This window comes from Schistocerca piceifrons, chromosome 3, assembly GCF_021461385.2.
Source record: "Schistocerca piceifrons isolate TAMUIC-IGC-003096 chromosome 3, iqSchPice1.1, whole genome shotgun sequence".
NCBI classification, from domain to species: Eukaryota; Metazoa; Arthropoda; class Insecta; order Orthoptera; family Acrididae; genus Schistocerca; species Schistocerca piceifrons.
Genome location: NC_060140.1, coordinates 530,121,444 through 530,139,071, shown reverse-complemented (window position 1 = coordinate 530,139,071; position 17,628 = coordinate 530,121,444). Strand labels below are relative to the sequence as shown.

The following is a 17,628-nucleotide window of genomic DNA, read 5'->3' as shown; positions in this document are numbered from 1 at the left end:
ATGATACGGTAGTGTCCTTCGGAAGGGATTGTCCGTTTTTGCACTTTTTTTATGTCCTCTAGCAATCCGAAGTGATGCGGATCTCGAACTGTACAGCAATATTTCAGAAGAGGTCAGACAAGCAAAATGCAAGCATTCTCTTAATTACCCTGTTGCTTTTTCTAAGTGTTCTTCCAATGAATGACAGTCTTTGGTTTGCTTTCCCCACAATATTATCTGTATGATCATTCAATTTAATTTATTCATAATTCGTACATTGTTGATAAATGTTGCGTGGTAAACTTTCCTCATAACTGAGATGTGAAAGAACAGGAAAATCGTCGCCCAGACATTTCAAAACACCATCCTTTATTTGATTGAGAAAATATATGCATAGGAAGGCATCAAATAATACTTATAAAGCTATACATAGAGACATTTTGCTTTAAGGCCAATTCACTCTGGTTATCATGTCACCCTCAGGTCAGAGTGTACTCACACTGTCTGTCACGTCATGTCACATCAATTCGCTTAGACCAGTACCAAATAGTGAAAGTGACGTTATGAGTTATCATCCAGATACAAACTGCACAATTAAACTCAACACTTTATTTCTAATGACATGTAGTGTGGCATACAACTAACATAGTAAAAGAAAAAAAGTTCTATTAAGCGGAGTCAGTTTTAACCATACAGTCCCCATTAACAATTGAGGAAAAGTAAAAAGATAAGAAGCAAAGAAAAGTTCACCGCATGGAAGGTCTACGCCCCAGCAAAGAGCAGTCGGTTGCCAGCGCTCCTTGCGGCTGGCGCATGAACTCAGCTGACTTTTTGAAATCAGCTGATCGCTAGCTGCCACGAGCGAACAGATCGCGAACTGCTGCAGTCTCTACAAAACAACATTTCAAAACATCGAATTTTTTTGCTAGTGAAAATATATACTTACGAACACACCTTTATAAAGGAGTAAATAGAGCCGGTTTACCTTAGCCATTATGTTTTCTCCTTACGTAACTAATAGTGTCAGTATTTTTATGCTTCATTAGAGCTGAATTTTCCACTTAAGATGTTATTTAATAAATCTGCTTCATAATCGTATACTGTGTGGGCATCAGCTCTCTTCTGTTACTGCAAAGCCTAAATGATTTTTCGATTTCGGATGCATAACCTTGTTTGTGGAAGAACATTCAGTGGAAAAAAAAATATCCAAATTGTCATGGGACATCTGCAGTTTGCCACAGATAATAAACAAGAAAATAAAAATAAAGAAGCCTTAAAAGCGCAATATCCACTAATATTTTATGAGCGAGCGCGACAAAAAGTGTTAGCAGACGACACTGTCAAAACTTTCGTACCGAGAAACTTTTAAGTGACTTGACGTGAAGGTCCGTTGACAGTCTGTGTGAAAGTCGCCATTTGAATTGCGTTGTGGCATGTTCTGACGTAAAGTGACAATGACGGGACGGCCATTGTGAATTGGCCTTTATCCATTGTGTTTGATTTTCTTTGTGAATGGCAAATTACGCTTAAAACAGCAGTATTTTCAATAGAGCCGACTTTTTCACTGTTAAAACAGGTTAGCTAATGAAAATTGTTTCCTCGATTTATATTCTTAGTTACATGCAGCGTACGATTTTCCGTTGTCCAGTTTTCTGGTCTCTTTTGCGGACGAAAACATATAGGAGAAATAGTCAAGCCTTCACCCCAAACCTTCGCAATGCGTTAGAAAAATGAAACAAACTATAAAATAAACGTTAAGAAGATACGAAGCAGCAACAAAATCAAACTAAACATTCTGAGCAACCGAATCTACTACCGTTACAGGAGTGATCAAGCCACAGTCGGGTTGAGAGTAGGTTAACCACTGATGTTAGCATATGACGACACGCCCCCCCTCCTACCAGAATAAAGGCAAAGCAGTTTCTTCGCGAGTATCGTTGTCAACATTTTTCCCATGGAGATTACCTCCATGATTTTTCCAGTCCCGTTCCGTTGTCGTTGTGCGATACAGGCTGTACGAATGCTGCCATTTGAAACGCATCGTGGAATGTTCCGACTATCCCTTTCGTGATGTCCAGTACGAATCGACTCTTTTTCGTCTCCTTCATTCGAACAATGATACCTATTACCAACAGTAATAACTTTTAACAAGCAAATGGAGAGTAACGGTGAGCTGTCGGTATCGCGCTCATGGAAATAAACAAAACAGAATGCCCTTCGAAATTTGATGTGAGAAAGTTGAGGAGGTATTAAAAAGCTGCGATGAATCTCCGTTTGAAAAATAAGCCCGGCTCCGCTTCAGAAGAAAATCTTCGAAATTGATCTGGGGAATTTGGTAATAATTAAAGAAGAACAAAAAGAGGCTGACAGATTCAAGAAATACGATGTCATAGATAGCCAGTTACATACTTACACTTCATCTGCCTGTACTCATTCTTTTGTGTACAAGAGATAACATCTGCGTTATGCAAGAATGATAGAGCTACTTTTTTGAAATAAAAGAAAATGACACCTTCATTGGAGGGCATTCTCAGTTCAGGAAGTAAAGAACGCAGCACTCGCGGCGTGTAGATTAGCGGACGGCGTTTATAGGTGAGTCGTTTAGTGTATGTAGTCGACCATGAGCAACAGATAACATCTGATCGGAACTGTCAGACAACATGCAAAAGCCTCCTAAAATGGTGTGGTTGAGATGTTGGTTAAGAGTGCTCGGGTAAAGTGCATTTTATTATTACAAAGTGCACAGTTTGTGCAGAAGAAAATGTGTTCGAGAAAGTGTAAGGCTACGTATTTATAGAAGCCGCAAGACACTCCAGTTTCGTTTAAGGCCTGACTAATTTGTTTTAAATAAGTCTCGGATAACATTTTCGAAACGGGTAGTGGTCGAAATTTGGTGTCTGTGCCCCCTCATCATCCTGTACTTATTAGCCTAACATTGAGTACTTTCTGTTTTGAGGAGAGTAGTTAAACAGAGAAGAGAACAAGATATTTTAAAGAGAGGAGCAGTGGAATGAGAAGAAAGGGGAAGTATTTTAACGGCGTTGCTATCCGAATATACCATAGAAGGAGAGGGTTGCAGAATTTTGTTGTGTTTTCTAATACAGCAAATAAAATTAGAGTGATTATGCACGTTTGTAAAAGTGCATAGTATTTGGCACGAGTTTTCAGAAATAAACCGAGGATTATTGCAAATCAAGATCTGCTCTAAATACCAACAGACAGTTCAGTAATGCCTTACAGCCTTTTTGCTGGTGTATGTTTTTCACACTGTTGGTATTTATTTTCTTGGTTAGTATGCCAGTGTCATTCTTCAACTTATATTTTCTTTAAGTGTGATGTACACAACTAGATTAACGTTCATACGAGTATAGTCACGAAATTGGAGTCTTGCAACATGTAATTCCATTTACTTTCATGTGTCTTTAAAAAAGTTTTTTTCAAATACCAGTTGTTTCAGTGTCGGCAAGCAATCTAAATATTTAAATAAGTTTTTATCAAAAATATTCTTAATGTGACCAAGATAGCGATATAGTTGATTGGTTTCAACTAATTAGAAGTCTTCATCAGAACACTTAAAAACCAAAAAGACAGATAAAAATTTAAAAAAAATCCAGGAGCTTAGTCCAGTTTGTGTAAGCTCTACACAGAAGCAGGAATGGCACTTTGTATTTTGGGGCCTAGATGTATATATAGGTTCATAGGTGAAACTCAGTTTTTCAGAATTACACATCACACTGTATGTAAAATTTATTGATGCCCAACTGGATGAGAAACTAATATCATGAATGTATTGATAAGATAATGCAGTGATTAGTTGGTAAAACTGTTAGCAAAATTTGTGGGCTCACCTGTTTGTCATATGAAGTTAATGTGAACTTGCAGAAATCAGGGATGGGGTGATACCAAAATGACAAGCCACTGCTTGGGGCACTAAGCTGATGGCGGTGTCACAACTGTAATATTAATTTCAATACAGGACCTGTCACAGCTGGTAGTGGCACCTTCATGGACCCTGCTGAGAGAGAGAAGTCATGAAAACTGACATGGGTGAATGTTAGCGAGGCAAAGGGGGGAGGGGGTACCAAATGATAAGTCGTTTGTGTGAAAAATGCTCTCGAACCAGCTCTGGCAGTGTGTGTGTTAAGAAAAGACAATCTTGCAGGGGCCTCAATAGTAATAGTCAAATCATTACACTCACATGAGAGATTATATAGGTAGGCTGCTATTTAATAGTGTTTACAGCCAATAAAAAGCCTTTTTTTATGCTGAATTGTACATAGAGCCTATTTTTGAAACAGGCTACCTGTGAATTTTAAGGGGATCATTGGATAAATATGTTACTAATAGGCCCTACTGATCTTGTGATGTAGAGACTGGCAAACTCAAGTTTCTAATGTATGAAATAGATTAGTATGATAAATATTTATTCATATGGTGCATGGATAAATATTTTCCATCAGTAACTATGAGAACAGTGGCATAAATGAAACATATGTGGGTAATAGACAAATAACTTATCGATATTATGTATGGTGAAATAACAGCTTTTTCAAAGTGAAATTTTTCCATTCCCATTCTTATTTTGCACCGTCTGAATGTTTGGGACTGCAGCAAGAACCATTGGATAATTTGTGTTACTTACTTGTTTTGTTCGTTACTACAGAGTGACTCCCCATAAACAACTTTTTAAAAAGTATTCCAGGTTAACCATCTAACTTTGGCTTTTCAGTGGTTTGCTCATACTGCTTAAGTCAAATGATAGGGTGGTTCCTTTGAAAAGGAGATTAATTTCCTTTATCAGTCTGTTGTGCTCCATTTCTAGTGACCTCCATATCAATGAACTGTTAAATCCTAATCTTCTTTTCTTTCTTCCTTTGGACTGTGTAAAAATTGGGACTTTTTACAGGCATTAATGACCGTGCAGTTGAGCACCCCACAAACCGAACATCTTTCTTCCTTTGAATTTTTAAGATGGCTGCATTTTTTCTTTTATGCCAGAGTAAATGTGCTTGCTACTGCAGTAAATATATAATAAATATAGCCCATCATATCAGATAAGCATAGTATGTGGAAGAGTGGTAACAGAGCACCAGCTGTCAGTGGCACAGAAAGAAATTCAATATGCAGCTACAAAAATTTTTGATCATTTACCCAATAACATAAAGTGTCTTGTCAGGTAGCAAATCAAGTTTTAAGTCTAACCTGAAGTCATTTCTCCTGGTTAACCCTTATTTCATGGACAAATTTCTTTTTAAAAACTGGTACCCTGCATAATAAGAATAATAATAACAAAATTAATTGTTTTTAAGTGAAGTTCCATAAGTACGACTAAAAAATGTGTTCATTAATGTTAACACTAAACATGTATACATGTTCTGTAAACTGACTTGCTCCACATCATTTCAATGAAAAAAGCTTTCAAATAATTTATTGAACATGTAACTACAAACTAGCAGCTGGTCTTAAGTCTTAGAATGTAGTGAATTTGTGAAATTCAGAAACTCTGTTTCACAGCGTCAGTATTTTAATCAATTGATTTAGTCTGGCAGTTGGAAATCCTGCAGACCATTAACTGTTATATACCAGTGTTGGTGAAAATTGCTACAATGAGGAAGAATGTTCAAATTTGGCGAATGTGTACAGTAGTCTAACAGGAATAATTGATCATGATTGTAGAAAGACAGCAGGCATAGTGTCTTGTCTCATTTCATTGTTAACATCAGTGTTTTACCAAGCTCACGAATTAAAGTGCTGTCTACTGAAGTATAAACATGATAGCAGGTCCTAGTATGTGTTGTTATCAGAAGGTACAAAATAAGCAAATGAGGGAGTCTGAATGAGCCAGAATGATTGATCTTTGAAGCATGGGTTTATTCTACAGTGACATTGCTGGTTATAGATGGGTTTCTGCTACAACAGTGATGTGTGCATGTTACTAAGGAAGTTACATGCATGGTTAAGTGAGTATAGGGTATGCAATACAGCCACAGCAGGGGATGAGTATCATAATTCGCTTCCAATTCTTGTGTATTATATTGGCTGGATGAATGCTGTTGCTGATTCACTATGTGCCAAAGTTTGGTGTTTCCCAGTGAATTCTACTTCACACTGTCCTGTTGTGATGGCCACATTTTTGCTGACCACAGTCTTGGTGATTGTGTTATTTTATTGCATGGTGGCCAGACACTATATGTCATGATTTGTTATGTCATTGTATGCATCATGCGCGATCTCCTAGATATTGATGGAAGCTGAAACCTCAGTGAGGTTTCAGAGCTTGAAGTAGTTCCTTTCCTTCAGGCTACAAGCCTTACATCAGCAAGACAGTGCACATAATATGTGAAACAAATTTCCAACTCTACTTCAGCTTCCCTACTTGTTCACCTGATGTGTTATATGATTAACAAGCCTGGGATGTGATAGCTCAGCAATTTGGTCATCACTGTCCCTTAGCAATAACTTTTGAAACTGTGTGGGCTCATCAAGAAACTGACTGGAGTTATATTCCACAGGAAGATATCTAGGCTCTGTTTTAGTCCATGCAGCTGTGTTTACTGGCTCTGATTGCAACATATGGGGAGTGTCACACCACACTTTATTCTTAGAGATCATGTAGTGCTGTAAATCTAGTAATCAGTATAGTACCATGTTCAGTATAATGAAATAATTATTACTGAATTATATATACAGAATTTAGATTATAACATAATTACAATGTTGTGCATTTCGTAATTATGCCATTGATTATTACAAAATTACACTACGCATGAAGATAAAGCAAAATCATGTGACGTAAAAAACAAATTTAACACAGTAACATTAATTCACATACACAGCCAGAACTAACAGCCTCCTTATTCATTATTAATATAAGGGAGGCAGTACTACATAATTCTTTTTGAATCGTTGGATAAATATGTGACTGTGATAGAATCATACACTTGCAACACAATTTGCTAGATATTTAACTTTGATTATGTGCCACTTTACTTTATGGAGTTCATTACCGTTTACTTTGAGCAAACAGCTACTGATAGCTAAAACAAGTCTTACAATCTATGTCTCACTTTCTTGACCAACAATGAAAGCCCTGTTTACACACAGCACACAAAATTATAAATTTACATAATCCAGCATGTATTCACTACACACTCTTACATGTGAAATTCAAAACAATTAAAGTGGAAAAATTTGAATTGTTGTGATCTACTAACAAGCAAACACTTGTCTCCTGTAACAGACACTGTGAATAAACAAGTTTTTCTTAATAATTAAAAACTTTCTGACAGCTCAAATGGCGCCTTGCAAAGTCAGATAGTGGGCAGAATTTTTTTGTGTAGTTAACTGAAAGAGGTTTGTGTTTTACATAAAGAATATGGAGGTATAATTACATTATGGTTATCGGTGCAACAATTTCTATATATTTAAGCACTTCTCGTTTAATGAAGCCAAGTGCACTCCATTTCAGGCCTTTCCATTCTATGAGAATTACAAGTGCTCACTGAGAACTGAATACAAGAACTTCACACCTGTGGCCAGGGGTAGAGAATGGGGGCAGCCTGTACATGGTTAACATAGGATGTTGGAAATGTCAGTTGTACTTATCAACAGAAAAATTACATGTGGAATGGAGTCTGGGGTTCTTTTAAAAATGTTACAACTGTTACTTCACAAATGCCAAAGCAAAGGGAAGCATTTAAATTTTTTTTTTTTTTTTTTGAATACAGGCTTATTCATAAGTACCTCCAGGGTTTAAGATGATGACTGCATGACTAAAAGACATTCAGAGCTCTTGTAAAGAGAAGTGTTTAATTGAGTAATAACAATTAATTAAGGCAATATTATATCACAAATAAGTGAATTAATACCTGTTGTAAGCTATCAATTGAAGGTTTCACATATTTTGTGTATTTTTTGGAAAAATAAAACATTTTGTAGGTGTGAATTTTGGACTAGGTTTTGTTAGTGTTATCGTACATTGTAAATTACATGATTATTTCAGTAAAGTACAGTTTGAGTTGTTAGTATATCCGTACATGCTGTCCATTTGATCCTCTAGGAAGTAGCCAAAGTGAAAAGTTTAGAAATAAGTGAAAAGTTTGTATGGTGTAGGCCCAGTTCTTGCTTTGCTTTTGTTTTGTCGCATAAACTATAAATGTTTAATCGTTTCTATTTTTGCAGACGTTTTGAATTAGTATCCGTAATTTAGGCCCAAACTTTCTAAGAAATTTAATGGGCCTATATTAATTGAGTAGTCTAGGAAGTTATTCTTGTTTAATTTAGACTAAAGCTAAAATTTGTTGCCGTGAGTGAGAAGTGTATGACTTACTGTAGGATTTTTAGTTCCGGGTGTGATGTGAGGGTTGTTGCAGTTTCTATCTTGTGGGTGACTAGGGGCATGGGAATTGGGGAAGTAAACAAGGCTGATTGGTTGTGTGGGATTTGCTATAGAGACAGGAAGGTAGTGGAACAGGAGGAGAAGATTGCTGCCCTTCAGGTGGAACTAGATAAGACAAAGCAAGATCTGGAAAGGTTAAGGGGGAAGAAGGGAGAAGAGAGGTGGGAAGTCACAACAGGTTATATAAGAAATAGGAATAGGACTTTCTCAGACAGTGTTGTTGTCAATGTGGAAAACTAGTTTGATTTGTTGTCACAGTTGGAAACTGATGAGTCACAAGTAGATGTAGAAGTCGACAGGACGCAACAAATTTTCAGAAAGTGTTTGAGAAGTAAGAAGTCAGAAAAAATTGTGAAGAAGACTAAGAAGAAAGTTTTGTTGCTAGGTAGTTCACATGCTAGTTGTGTTGGCCAATGTTTGCAGGATGAACTAGGTCATGTTACCAGGTCACAGGTTTTTTTTTAAACATATTGCAAGTCTTGGTCAGGTGATAGAAGATGTAGGTTCCTTCTGCATATACTTCACAAAGGAAGACACCATGGCAATAGTGGGCAGGGCGGGCAGCAGCATAGACAGAGAGCCTAATTATTCAGTTGAGGGTGACCTGATAAAGATAGCTTCAACAAAGAGATATACTGGTGTTGGACTTGTATTAGTTCTGAGGCACCATGACCGGCCTCATTTAAACTCTTCTGTTAGGAGAGTTAATTTACAGGTGGAATGGCTGCTTGGATCAGGTGTCGATTCTCATATCGGTGTGGTTCCTGTGGACTCTCTCAGCAGGTGGAACTATACCATTCATGGCCTTCACTTCAACAGAAATGGGAAGGGAAAACTGTCTTTGCTAATAGCAAATAACTTAAGGGGTGAGGGGTCTGTCACAAGTGGTAAAGTACCACTGGTTACAAGTGACACAGAACAGCAGTTTTTTAAGGGTTTGGAGGGTAGAAACAAAAGATGTTCAGATACGTGCTGAAAACTACATTCACATTGACAAGACAGGCAACCAGGAACCAAATTTTAATGTACACAATTCATGCAGACAGCCTTTGATTGGAACTGTAGGTGTTAAAAAATTGACAGAAAAATTAGGTTCATCTAGTTGAGATTCAGGTAGTACACAAAATCAGTTACCCTTATTGCATTAGAATATCTGAGGATGAGGGATGTTGAAGAATTAGAGTTGAGTGAACCACTTGATACAAGCTGCCTCTCTGAACCTCAGGTGACCACAGGTTATGTTACAGGACTCAAGTTAGCTTCTTACTTCTGTGGAGAAAATAGGATAAAGGAGGAGTTGCCACATTTGTCAGAATCTGTTTTGATTTCAAGAATATTTATATTAATAAATTTCGCTCATAGCAGCAGTTACAAGCTTATGCAACAGAAGTACTATTTCATAAGTTCTTTTAATTGTAAGTATATACAGAGCAACTTGTGGAAACTTTAACTTCATAAAAAATCTGGAAACTCTATTGTCTTATCTCACAGAAAAAAAAAGAAAATGTGTTTTTGCTGGTTAATTTAATTTGGATTTATGGGGAAGTTCCATCAATGAACAACTACTGCAATCAGTGACACTGTCATTTAATTTAATTCCTACTGTTAACTTTGCATCTAGGGTATGCAAATGCTCTGAGACTGCTATTGATAATATCTTTGTAGACAAACCTAGGAAAAAAGTCGATATCACAAAATCAGTAGTAAATGGGCTATCTGATCATGACATGTAGCACCTTGTGTCAAACGTTGAAACTTGTCAGGATAAAAAATTTGGTAAATCAGAATACAGGAAGGTAATACATCAGTCAAAAATGGAGAACTTAGGAGATTGCTTAAAGACGTGAACTGGATAGATGTTTACAGTACTTCTGACTAAAGTGAAAAATACAAAGCATTCATTAATAAAGTTACTTCCTCTTTTGAAAATTGTTTTCCTCTAGCGGTAACTTAATCAAACAGAAGTCTAAAAACAAACCATGGATTACACAAGGAATAAAGATATCGTGGGATAAAAAGGAGATTGTATCCACTATCTAGGAACAGCTCTGATGTTAGTGTTGTACTGCATTATAAAGAATACTGCAAATTATTGAAGCAAGTAACCCAGAAATCAAAGCAGCTTTATTATGAGATAATGATAATTACATCAGGCAACAAAATAAAAGCAATATGGGATATAGTGAAGACAGAGAAAGGTGGGGTCAAAAAGAAAGAGAAACAGATAGTTCTAAAAATAAAAGAGACATTGGTAACAAATGCAAATAAGGGTGCAAACGTCTTAAACAAATATTTCGTTTCTGTTACTGACAACTTGGTGTCATCGGGTTTGGTAAACAGTGCAATGGAGTATCTGAGACCATTATTTACAGATAACTTCAGTAAAATGCAGATGACATTCACATCTCGCAAAGAAGTAGCATTCATCATAAAATCTTTAAAATCCAACTGCTCTAGTGGTTATGATAACGTATCAATGAGGTATATCAGTGTGTGTTCATGCAAGTTGAGTTCTTTCTTAAGTTGTTTGTGTAATCAATCTCTTTTTATCAGTGCATCATTTCCAGACTGTTCAAAATATGCTGAATTTAAGCTTCTTTACAAGAAGGGGGATAAAGAGATACTATCGGCCAATTTCACTTTTGTGAGCTTTTCAAAATTTTTGAAAAGATTATGTTCAAGTGTCTCCTCAGGAATCTGACTGCAAGTAATAAACAGAAGTGCCAAAGAAACTGGTACAGGCATGCATATTCAAATACAGAGATATGTAAACAGGCAGAATACAGCGCTGCGATCGGCAATGCCTGTATAAGACAACAAGTGTCTGGCACAGTTTTGTTGGATCTGTTACTGCTACTACAGTGGCAGGTTATCAAGCTTTAAGTGAGTTTGAACTTGATGTTATAGTCAGTGCACAAGTGATGGGACACAGCATCTCCAAGGAGGTAATGAAGTGGGGATTTTCCTGTATGATCATTTCAAGAGTGTACCGCGAAAATCAGGAATCTGGTACAACATCAAATCTCCGACACCGCTACAGCCAGAAAAAGATTGTGCAATAATGGGACCAGAGAATTGTTTAACGAGATGGAAGTGCAGCCCTTCTGCAAATTGCTGCAGATTTCAATGCTGGGCCATCAACAAGTGTCAGCGTGCAAACCATTCAACAAAACATCATCGATATGGACTTTCGGAGCCGAAGTTCCACTCGTGTACCCTTGGTGACTGCATGACACAAAGCTTTACGGCTTGCCTGGGCTTGTCAACACTGACATTAGACTGTTGATGACTGGAAATATGTTGCTCTGTCGGAAGAGTCTTGTTTAACGTTGTATCGGCGGATGGATCTGTTCGGGTATGGAGACAACCTCATGAATCTGTGGGCCCAGCATGTCAGCAGAGGACTGTTCAAGCTGGTGGAGGCTCTGTAATAATGTGGGGCACGTGCAGTTGGAATGATATGGGACCCCTGACACATCTAGATAGGACTCGTTAACGTACACTATGTGATCAAAATTATCCAGACACCCCCAAAAATATGTTTTTCAGTAGGTGCATTGTGCTGCCACCTATTGCCAGTACTGGATATCACCGACCACAGTAGTCGTTAGACACTCGTGAGAGAGCAGAATGGGGCACTCCGCAGAACTCACGGACTTCGAACATGGTCAGGTGACTGAGTGTCACTTGTGTCATACACCTGTATGTGAGATTTCCACACTCTTAAACATCCCTAGGTCCAATGTTTCCAATGTGATAGTGAAGTGGAAATGTGAAGGAACACGCACAGCACAAAAGCGCACAGACTGACCTCGTCTGTTGATTGACAGAGACCATCAACAGTTGAAGAGGGTCATAATGTGTAATAGGCAGACATCTATCCAGACCATCACACATGAATTCCAAATTGCATCAGGATCTACTGCAAGTACTATAACAGTTTGGTGGGAGGTGAGTAAATTTGGATTTCATAGTCGAGCGGCTGCTCGTAAGTAACACATCATGCCGGTAAATGCCAAACGATGCCTCGCTTGGTGTAAGGAGCATAAAAATTGGATGATTGGACAACGGAAAAACGTGTGGAGGGACGAATCACAGCACGTAATGTGGAGATCTGCTGGCAGGATGTGGGTATGGCAAATGCCCGGTGAATGTCATCTGCCAGCGTGTGTAGTGCCATCAGTAAATTTTGGAGGTGGTGGTAGTAGGGTGTGGTTGTGTTTTTCATGAAGGGGACTTTCACCCCTTGTTATTTTGCATGGCACTATCACATCGCTGGCCTAAATTGATGTCTTAAGCACCTTCTTGCTACCCACTGTTGAAGAGCAGTTCGGGTATGGCGATTGCATCTTTCATCACGATCAAGCACCAGTTCGTAATGCACGGCCTGTGGCGGAGTGCAGCACTCCATGATGAATGGGCTGCCATTCCCCAAGAAACCTTCCGGCACCTGATTGAATCTATGCCTGCGAGAGTGGAAGCTGCCATCAAGGCAAAGGGTGGGCCAATACTATATTGAATCCAGCATTACCGATGGAGGGCGACATGAACTTGTCATTTTCAGCGAGGTGTCCGGATACTTTTGATCACATAGTGAACATAAGCATCCTGTCTGATCACTTGCATCCATTCATGTTCATTGGGCATTCTTTACCGACTTGGATAATTCCAGCAGGACAGTGTGACAGAATTGCTACAAAGTGGCTCCAGGAACAGTTCTGCATTTAAACTCTCCCACTGGTCACCAAATGCTCCAGACATTTACATTATTGAGCATATCTGGGATGCCTTGCAACATGCTGTTCAGAAGAGATCCTCACCCACTCGTACTCTTACCAGCCCTGCTGGATTCATGGTGTCAGTTTCCTCCAGCACTCCTTCAGACACTTGTTGGGTTTATGCCACGTCGTGATGTGGCACTTCTGCATGCTCGCAGAACTCTTAAACGATATTAGGCACATGTACTAGTTTCTTTGGCTCTTCAATGTATATTGTCAAAGTCACAGTTTGGATTTGTTAAAGGTTCTGATATAGAGAAAGCTATTTACATGTACACTGAGAATGTACTTCATTCATTAGATACCAAATTAGAGGCTACTGGCACATTCTGTGACCTTACAAAAGCCTTTGTGTGAATCACAGCATTTTCTTAAGTAATTTAGAATATTACGGTGTCACCAGCAGTGTTGTGAAATGATTTGAGCGTTACCTAACTATCAGGAAACAAAGGGTGCAGTAAGCAGTCTGTCTTCATCTGATGGGGAATTAATTACATGCAGTGTTCCTCATGATTCCATTTTATGTCCGTTGCATTTTCTAGTGTACATTAATGACCTCTCGTCTGTTATATTGCCAGATGCTAAGTTTGTTTTGTTTGAAATGGCTGCTAATCAAATTTTCACTGACAGTAATAAATGGTTTAAAGCTAAGCTTTGAAAAGACCCACTATATGCAGTGCAGAACCTGTAAGAGATTTCTTTCCAGCATGTGCGTAAGATGCAGATTGAAGAGGTCGACAGTGTTAAATTTCTGGTATTACAACTCTATAATAAATTCAGTTGAGAAGGGCATACCACAGAATTACTGTAGTGCTTACACAAGTGTGTATTTGTATTATTATGTCATATGGGATCATATTCTGGGATAACTTGTCAAACTGAACAAAAGTTTTTAGCATTCAAAAGCGTGTAATAAGAATCATTTGTGGTGTAAATTCAAGAACATCATGTAGAAACCTGTTCAAGGAACTTTGTATTCTAAGAACTGCTTCTCAATATATTTATTCTTTAATGAAATTTGTTGCAAGTAATATATATCTATTTCCAACCAATAGCTCAACACATAGTATCAATACTAGGAATAAGAACAAACTACATAAAGAACTAAATCACTTACCTTGGTTCAAAAACGGGCCCACTTTTCAGGGACACTTGTTTTCAATAAATTGCCAGCAACCATTAATACTTGGTTTCAGATAAGCACAATTTAAACAGTGTGAAAGACGTTTTGATAGGCAACTCCTTCTATTTTATAGATAAATATCTTAACAGAGACTGTTAGACCAGCTTAAGTAGAAATATCTGTTAGATTTCAGTTTTGACAGCATTTGGTCACAACAATCAAAACTAGGTATTTTGTGTATGATAAATTTATTAAAACTGCGTAACTATGTTTCATTCTGACAATTCTGCAAATATCAGCAGTTCCAGTTTCCTGATCAGGGTGATGAGTATTCAAATGTTTTATGTTTTTTTATCTTGTACTTTCTGACATGTTCTACACCTATGAGAATTATCTCATTCTTCGGTCTGTGGAACAAAAACTGAATCTAATCTAATGACATATGTCAGTGGCTAGGGAATATCTCTAGGTTTTGATTTATAACGTGTGCCATGGTTTAGTTGTACTAAGGGGCAGGTGTGTCAAAACATGTAGGCAAATCATCCATTCTATATCGTTGCATTGAATTAGTTTGTGCCTGCAGATAGGCAACCCAGTGAAACGTCCCCCCAGGGGATCCACAACTCTTTTGTGGATACGTGCGTAGCGAGCACGGGGCCCCGAGCTAATGTGGCCTTCCTTCCTTTCCGGGCTGCATACCTTCCCTTTCCGCATCCTTCCCCATCCCCTGTCTTCACCCCCCCCCTCACCTCTGGCTCTTTCCTTCACTTTCTCCCCCTCTGGGAGTATGGTTTGCGCCTACGTCCGGAGACGGACGCTTGTAAATGTACCGCATTCTTCTTCTTCCTTGCTTGTATGTCTTCTTCCTCCCTTTGTCCTTCTCCTTTTCTTACCTCTTCTCTTTACCCTTTTCTCCGCTGCGGCGTTTGAGACCCCTTCTTCTTTCCTTTCCCTTTCTCTTTCTTCCTCCCTGTGCGTGTCTGAAGGCCGACCCACGCACTTCCATGCGTAGCCGGTGACGGGGTAACGCGTAATTCCCCGCCCCGGGTAGACAGGTAGGACACGTACGTACCCCCTGGTGAAGGCCAGGCCCAGGGAGGGGTGATTACCCGAGCTGATACCTTCCGAAAGTGCCGATTGGTCCCTCCGTCCGTTTGTCGGGAGGTGTGACCTGAGGTGTGAACAATCACCTAAGGCGGGAGTGCCCTCAGAGAGGGCCCCCACAAGGGAGGAGCGCGCCATCGGAGACGCCGGTAATCATGGGGGATTCTTCCGCAATGGTTTCCTCACCTTCCACTAAGTCTAGTCACAAACGTAAGCATACTGAGTCTCAGCCACAGACGATTCTTCCATCGTTGCCACAGTTCCTTGTTGTTTCTCGGTCTGATGAAGGTCACGACTTCTCCACGGTCAACCCTTTCATTATCCAGAAAGGAGTCGATGCAATAGCAGGTCCTGTAAAGTCTTGTTCCCGATTACGGAATGGCACCCTGTTGTTAGAAACACACAGTGCCCTCCAGTCACAAAAATTGCTGCGTACTACTCTGCTCCACACCTTCCCTGTCCGGGTGGAACCGCACCGTACCTTGAATTCCTCGCGTGGAGTCGTTTATACACGCTCCCTCGATGGATTGTCTGACGAAGAAATTCAGCACTATCTGTCTGACCAGGGCGTAACGGCAGTTCATAGAGTAATGAAACGGGTTGACACGAACATCATTCCCACCCGCACTGTCTTCTTGACATTTGACACAGTTCAACTCCCATCGAAAATCAAAGCAGGCTATGAGATAATTTCCGTTCGCCCTTACGTCCCAAACCCTACGCGTTGCTATCGATGTCAGCGGTTCAATCACACCAGCCAGTCCTGTTCCAATCCAGCCAAATGTGTTACGTGTGGCACGGATGCCCATGAGGGTGCTTGTCCACCTCCATCCCCTCGCTGCATCAACTGTATGGGTGACCACGCTGCTTCCTCTCGAGATTGCCCCGTTTTTAAGGATGAGAAGCTCATCCAGGAAATAAGGGTGAAGGAAAAGGTGTCGACCTTTGCTGCTCGAAAATTATTCGCCAGTCGCAAGCCCACCGTGCCTCAGACAGGAAAATACAGCACTGTCCTTGCTTCTCCTCGGCCAACAAAGGAGGCGGCCACGCAGACTTGCGACCTCACCTTTAGTACCACGGTCGTCAGATCGGCCAGCGCAAAGATCGCTCGTTCAACCTCACCACTTTCGCCTGCCCACTCTCTGGCTCACCCTTCGTCGGGTTCTGCTACATCTCGAGCCCAAAAGTCGGACGCCAAGTCTTCCAAAAAAGAGCATACTCGTGAAGAGTTTTTACGGACCGCAGCTTCACAACCATCGGTTCCTCCTTCCTCTAAACAACATTCTTCCAAGAAGGCTACAAAGAAACCCAGTTCCTCTCCTTCTCCGCCAAGGCGTGCCCCCTCTACAGCACCACCTGGCGGAAATCGCCCTCGGCCATCTTCTGTGTCGCCGAGGCGCACTGCTGGTGGCCGGTCAACCGGCCGATCGCTGGTGGCAGGGACTGATCCTGACCAACTTATGGATCAGGATCTTCTGCCTTCGGCTGAATGCCATTCCATGCTGTCGGTTGCTAGCTCCGAGCAGTCTTTGAGTTGACAGCAACTTTGGTCACATTCCTCCATTCTCTTTTCACCCCATGTCCATTATCCAGTGGAATATCCGCGGCATTCGAGCCAATCGGGATGAATTGTCGGTCCTCTTACGCTCCTACTCGCCGGTCATCTTCTGTCTTCAGGAAACAAAGCTGCGTCCCCATGACCGCTTTGTTCTCCCTCATTTTCAGTCTGTCCGATATGATCTCCCCTCTGTTGCAGGCTCTCCAGCCCATGGAGGACTCATGATTCTTCTCCGTGATACTCTCCATTATCACCCAATCCCCTTAAACACTTCCTTCCAAGCTGTCGCCGTCCGTCTTTCACTTTCCGGATACACGTTCTCTCTTTGTACTGTATACATTCCATCGTCCACACCACTGGCACGAGCTGATCTCCTTCATCTTCTTGGTCAGCTTCCACCCCCCTATTTGCTGGTTGGGGACTTCAATGCCCACCACCCGCTTTGGGGATCTCCACACCCTTGTCCACGTGGCTCCGTATTGCTAGACGTCTTCCACCAAGCGGATCTAGTTTGCCTCAACACTGGGGTCCCCACATTTTTGTCTGCCTCCACGACAACCTTATCTCATTTGGACCTTGCGGTCGGTACTGTTCCGCTAGCTCGGCGCTTCGAATGGTTCGCCCTTGTTGATACACACTCGAGTGACCACTTTCCATGTGTCCTCAGACTGCAGCCTCAACTGCCATA

At 40.3% G+C, this 17,628-nt stretch overlaps 1 protein-coding gene across 3 annotated transcripts in view; it reads left to right on the top strand.

The window, feature by feature from the left end:
• Window positions 1–1,467: 1,467 nt before the first annotated feature.
• LOC124788045 (cytochrome P450 9e2-like) overlaps window positions 1,468–17,628 on the top strand; it is a 124,599-nt gene continuing 108,438 nt past the window's right edge. The window contains exon 1 of one of the 3 annotated variants that reach the window (XM_047255108.1): window positions 1,468–1,555. Coding sequence is in view for 1 of the 3 variants with exons in the window: in XM_047255106.1 (XP_047111062.1) it covers window positions 2,640–2,692 (53 nt within the window). In the remaining 2 variants the exon portion in view is untranslated. Of the gene's footprint in view, window positions 1,556–2,398; window positions 2,572–2,607; window positions 2,693–17,628 lie in introns of those variants that run through there. The other 2 variants (XM_047255107.1, XM_047255106.1) reach the window with 2 other exon arrangements.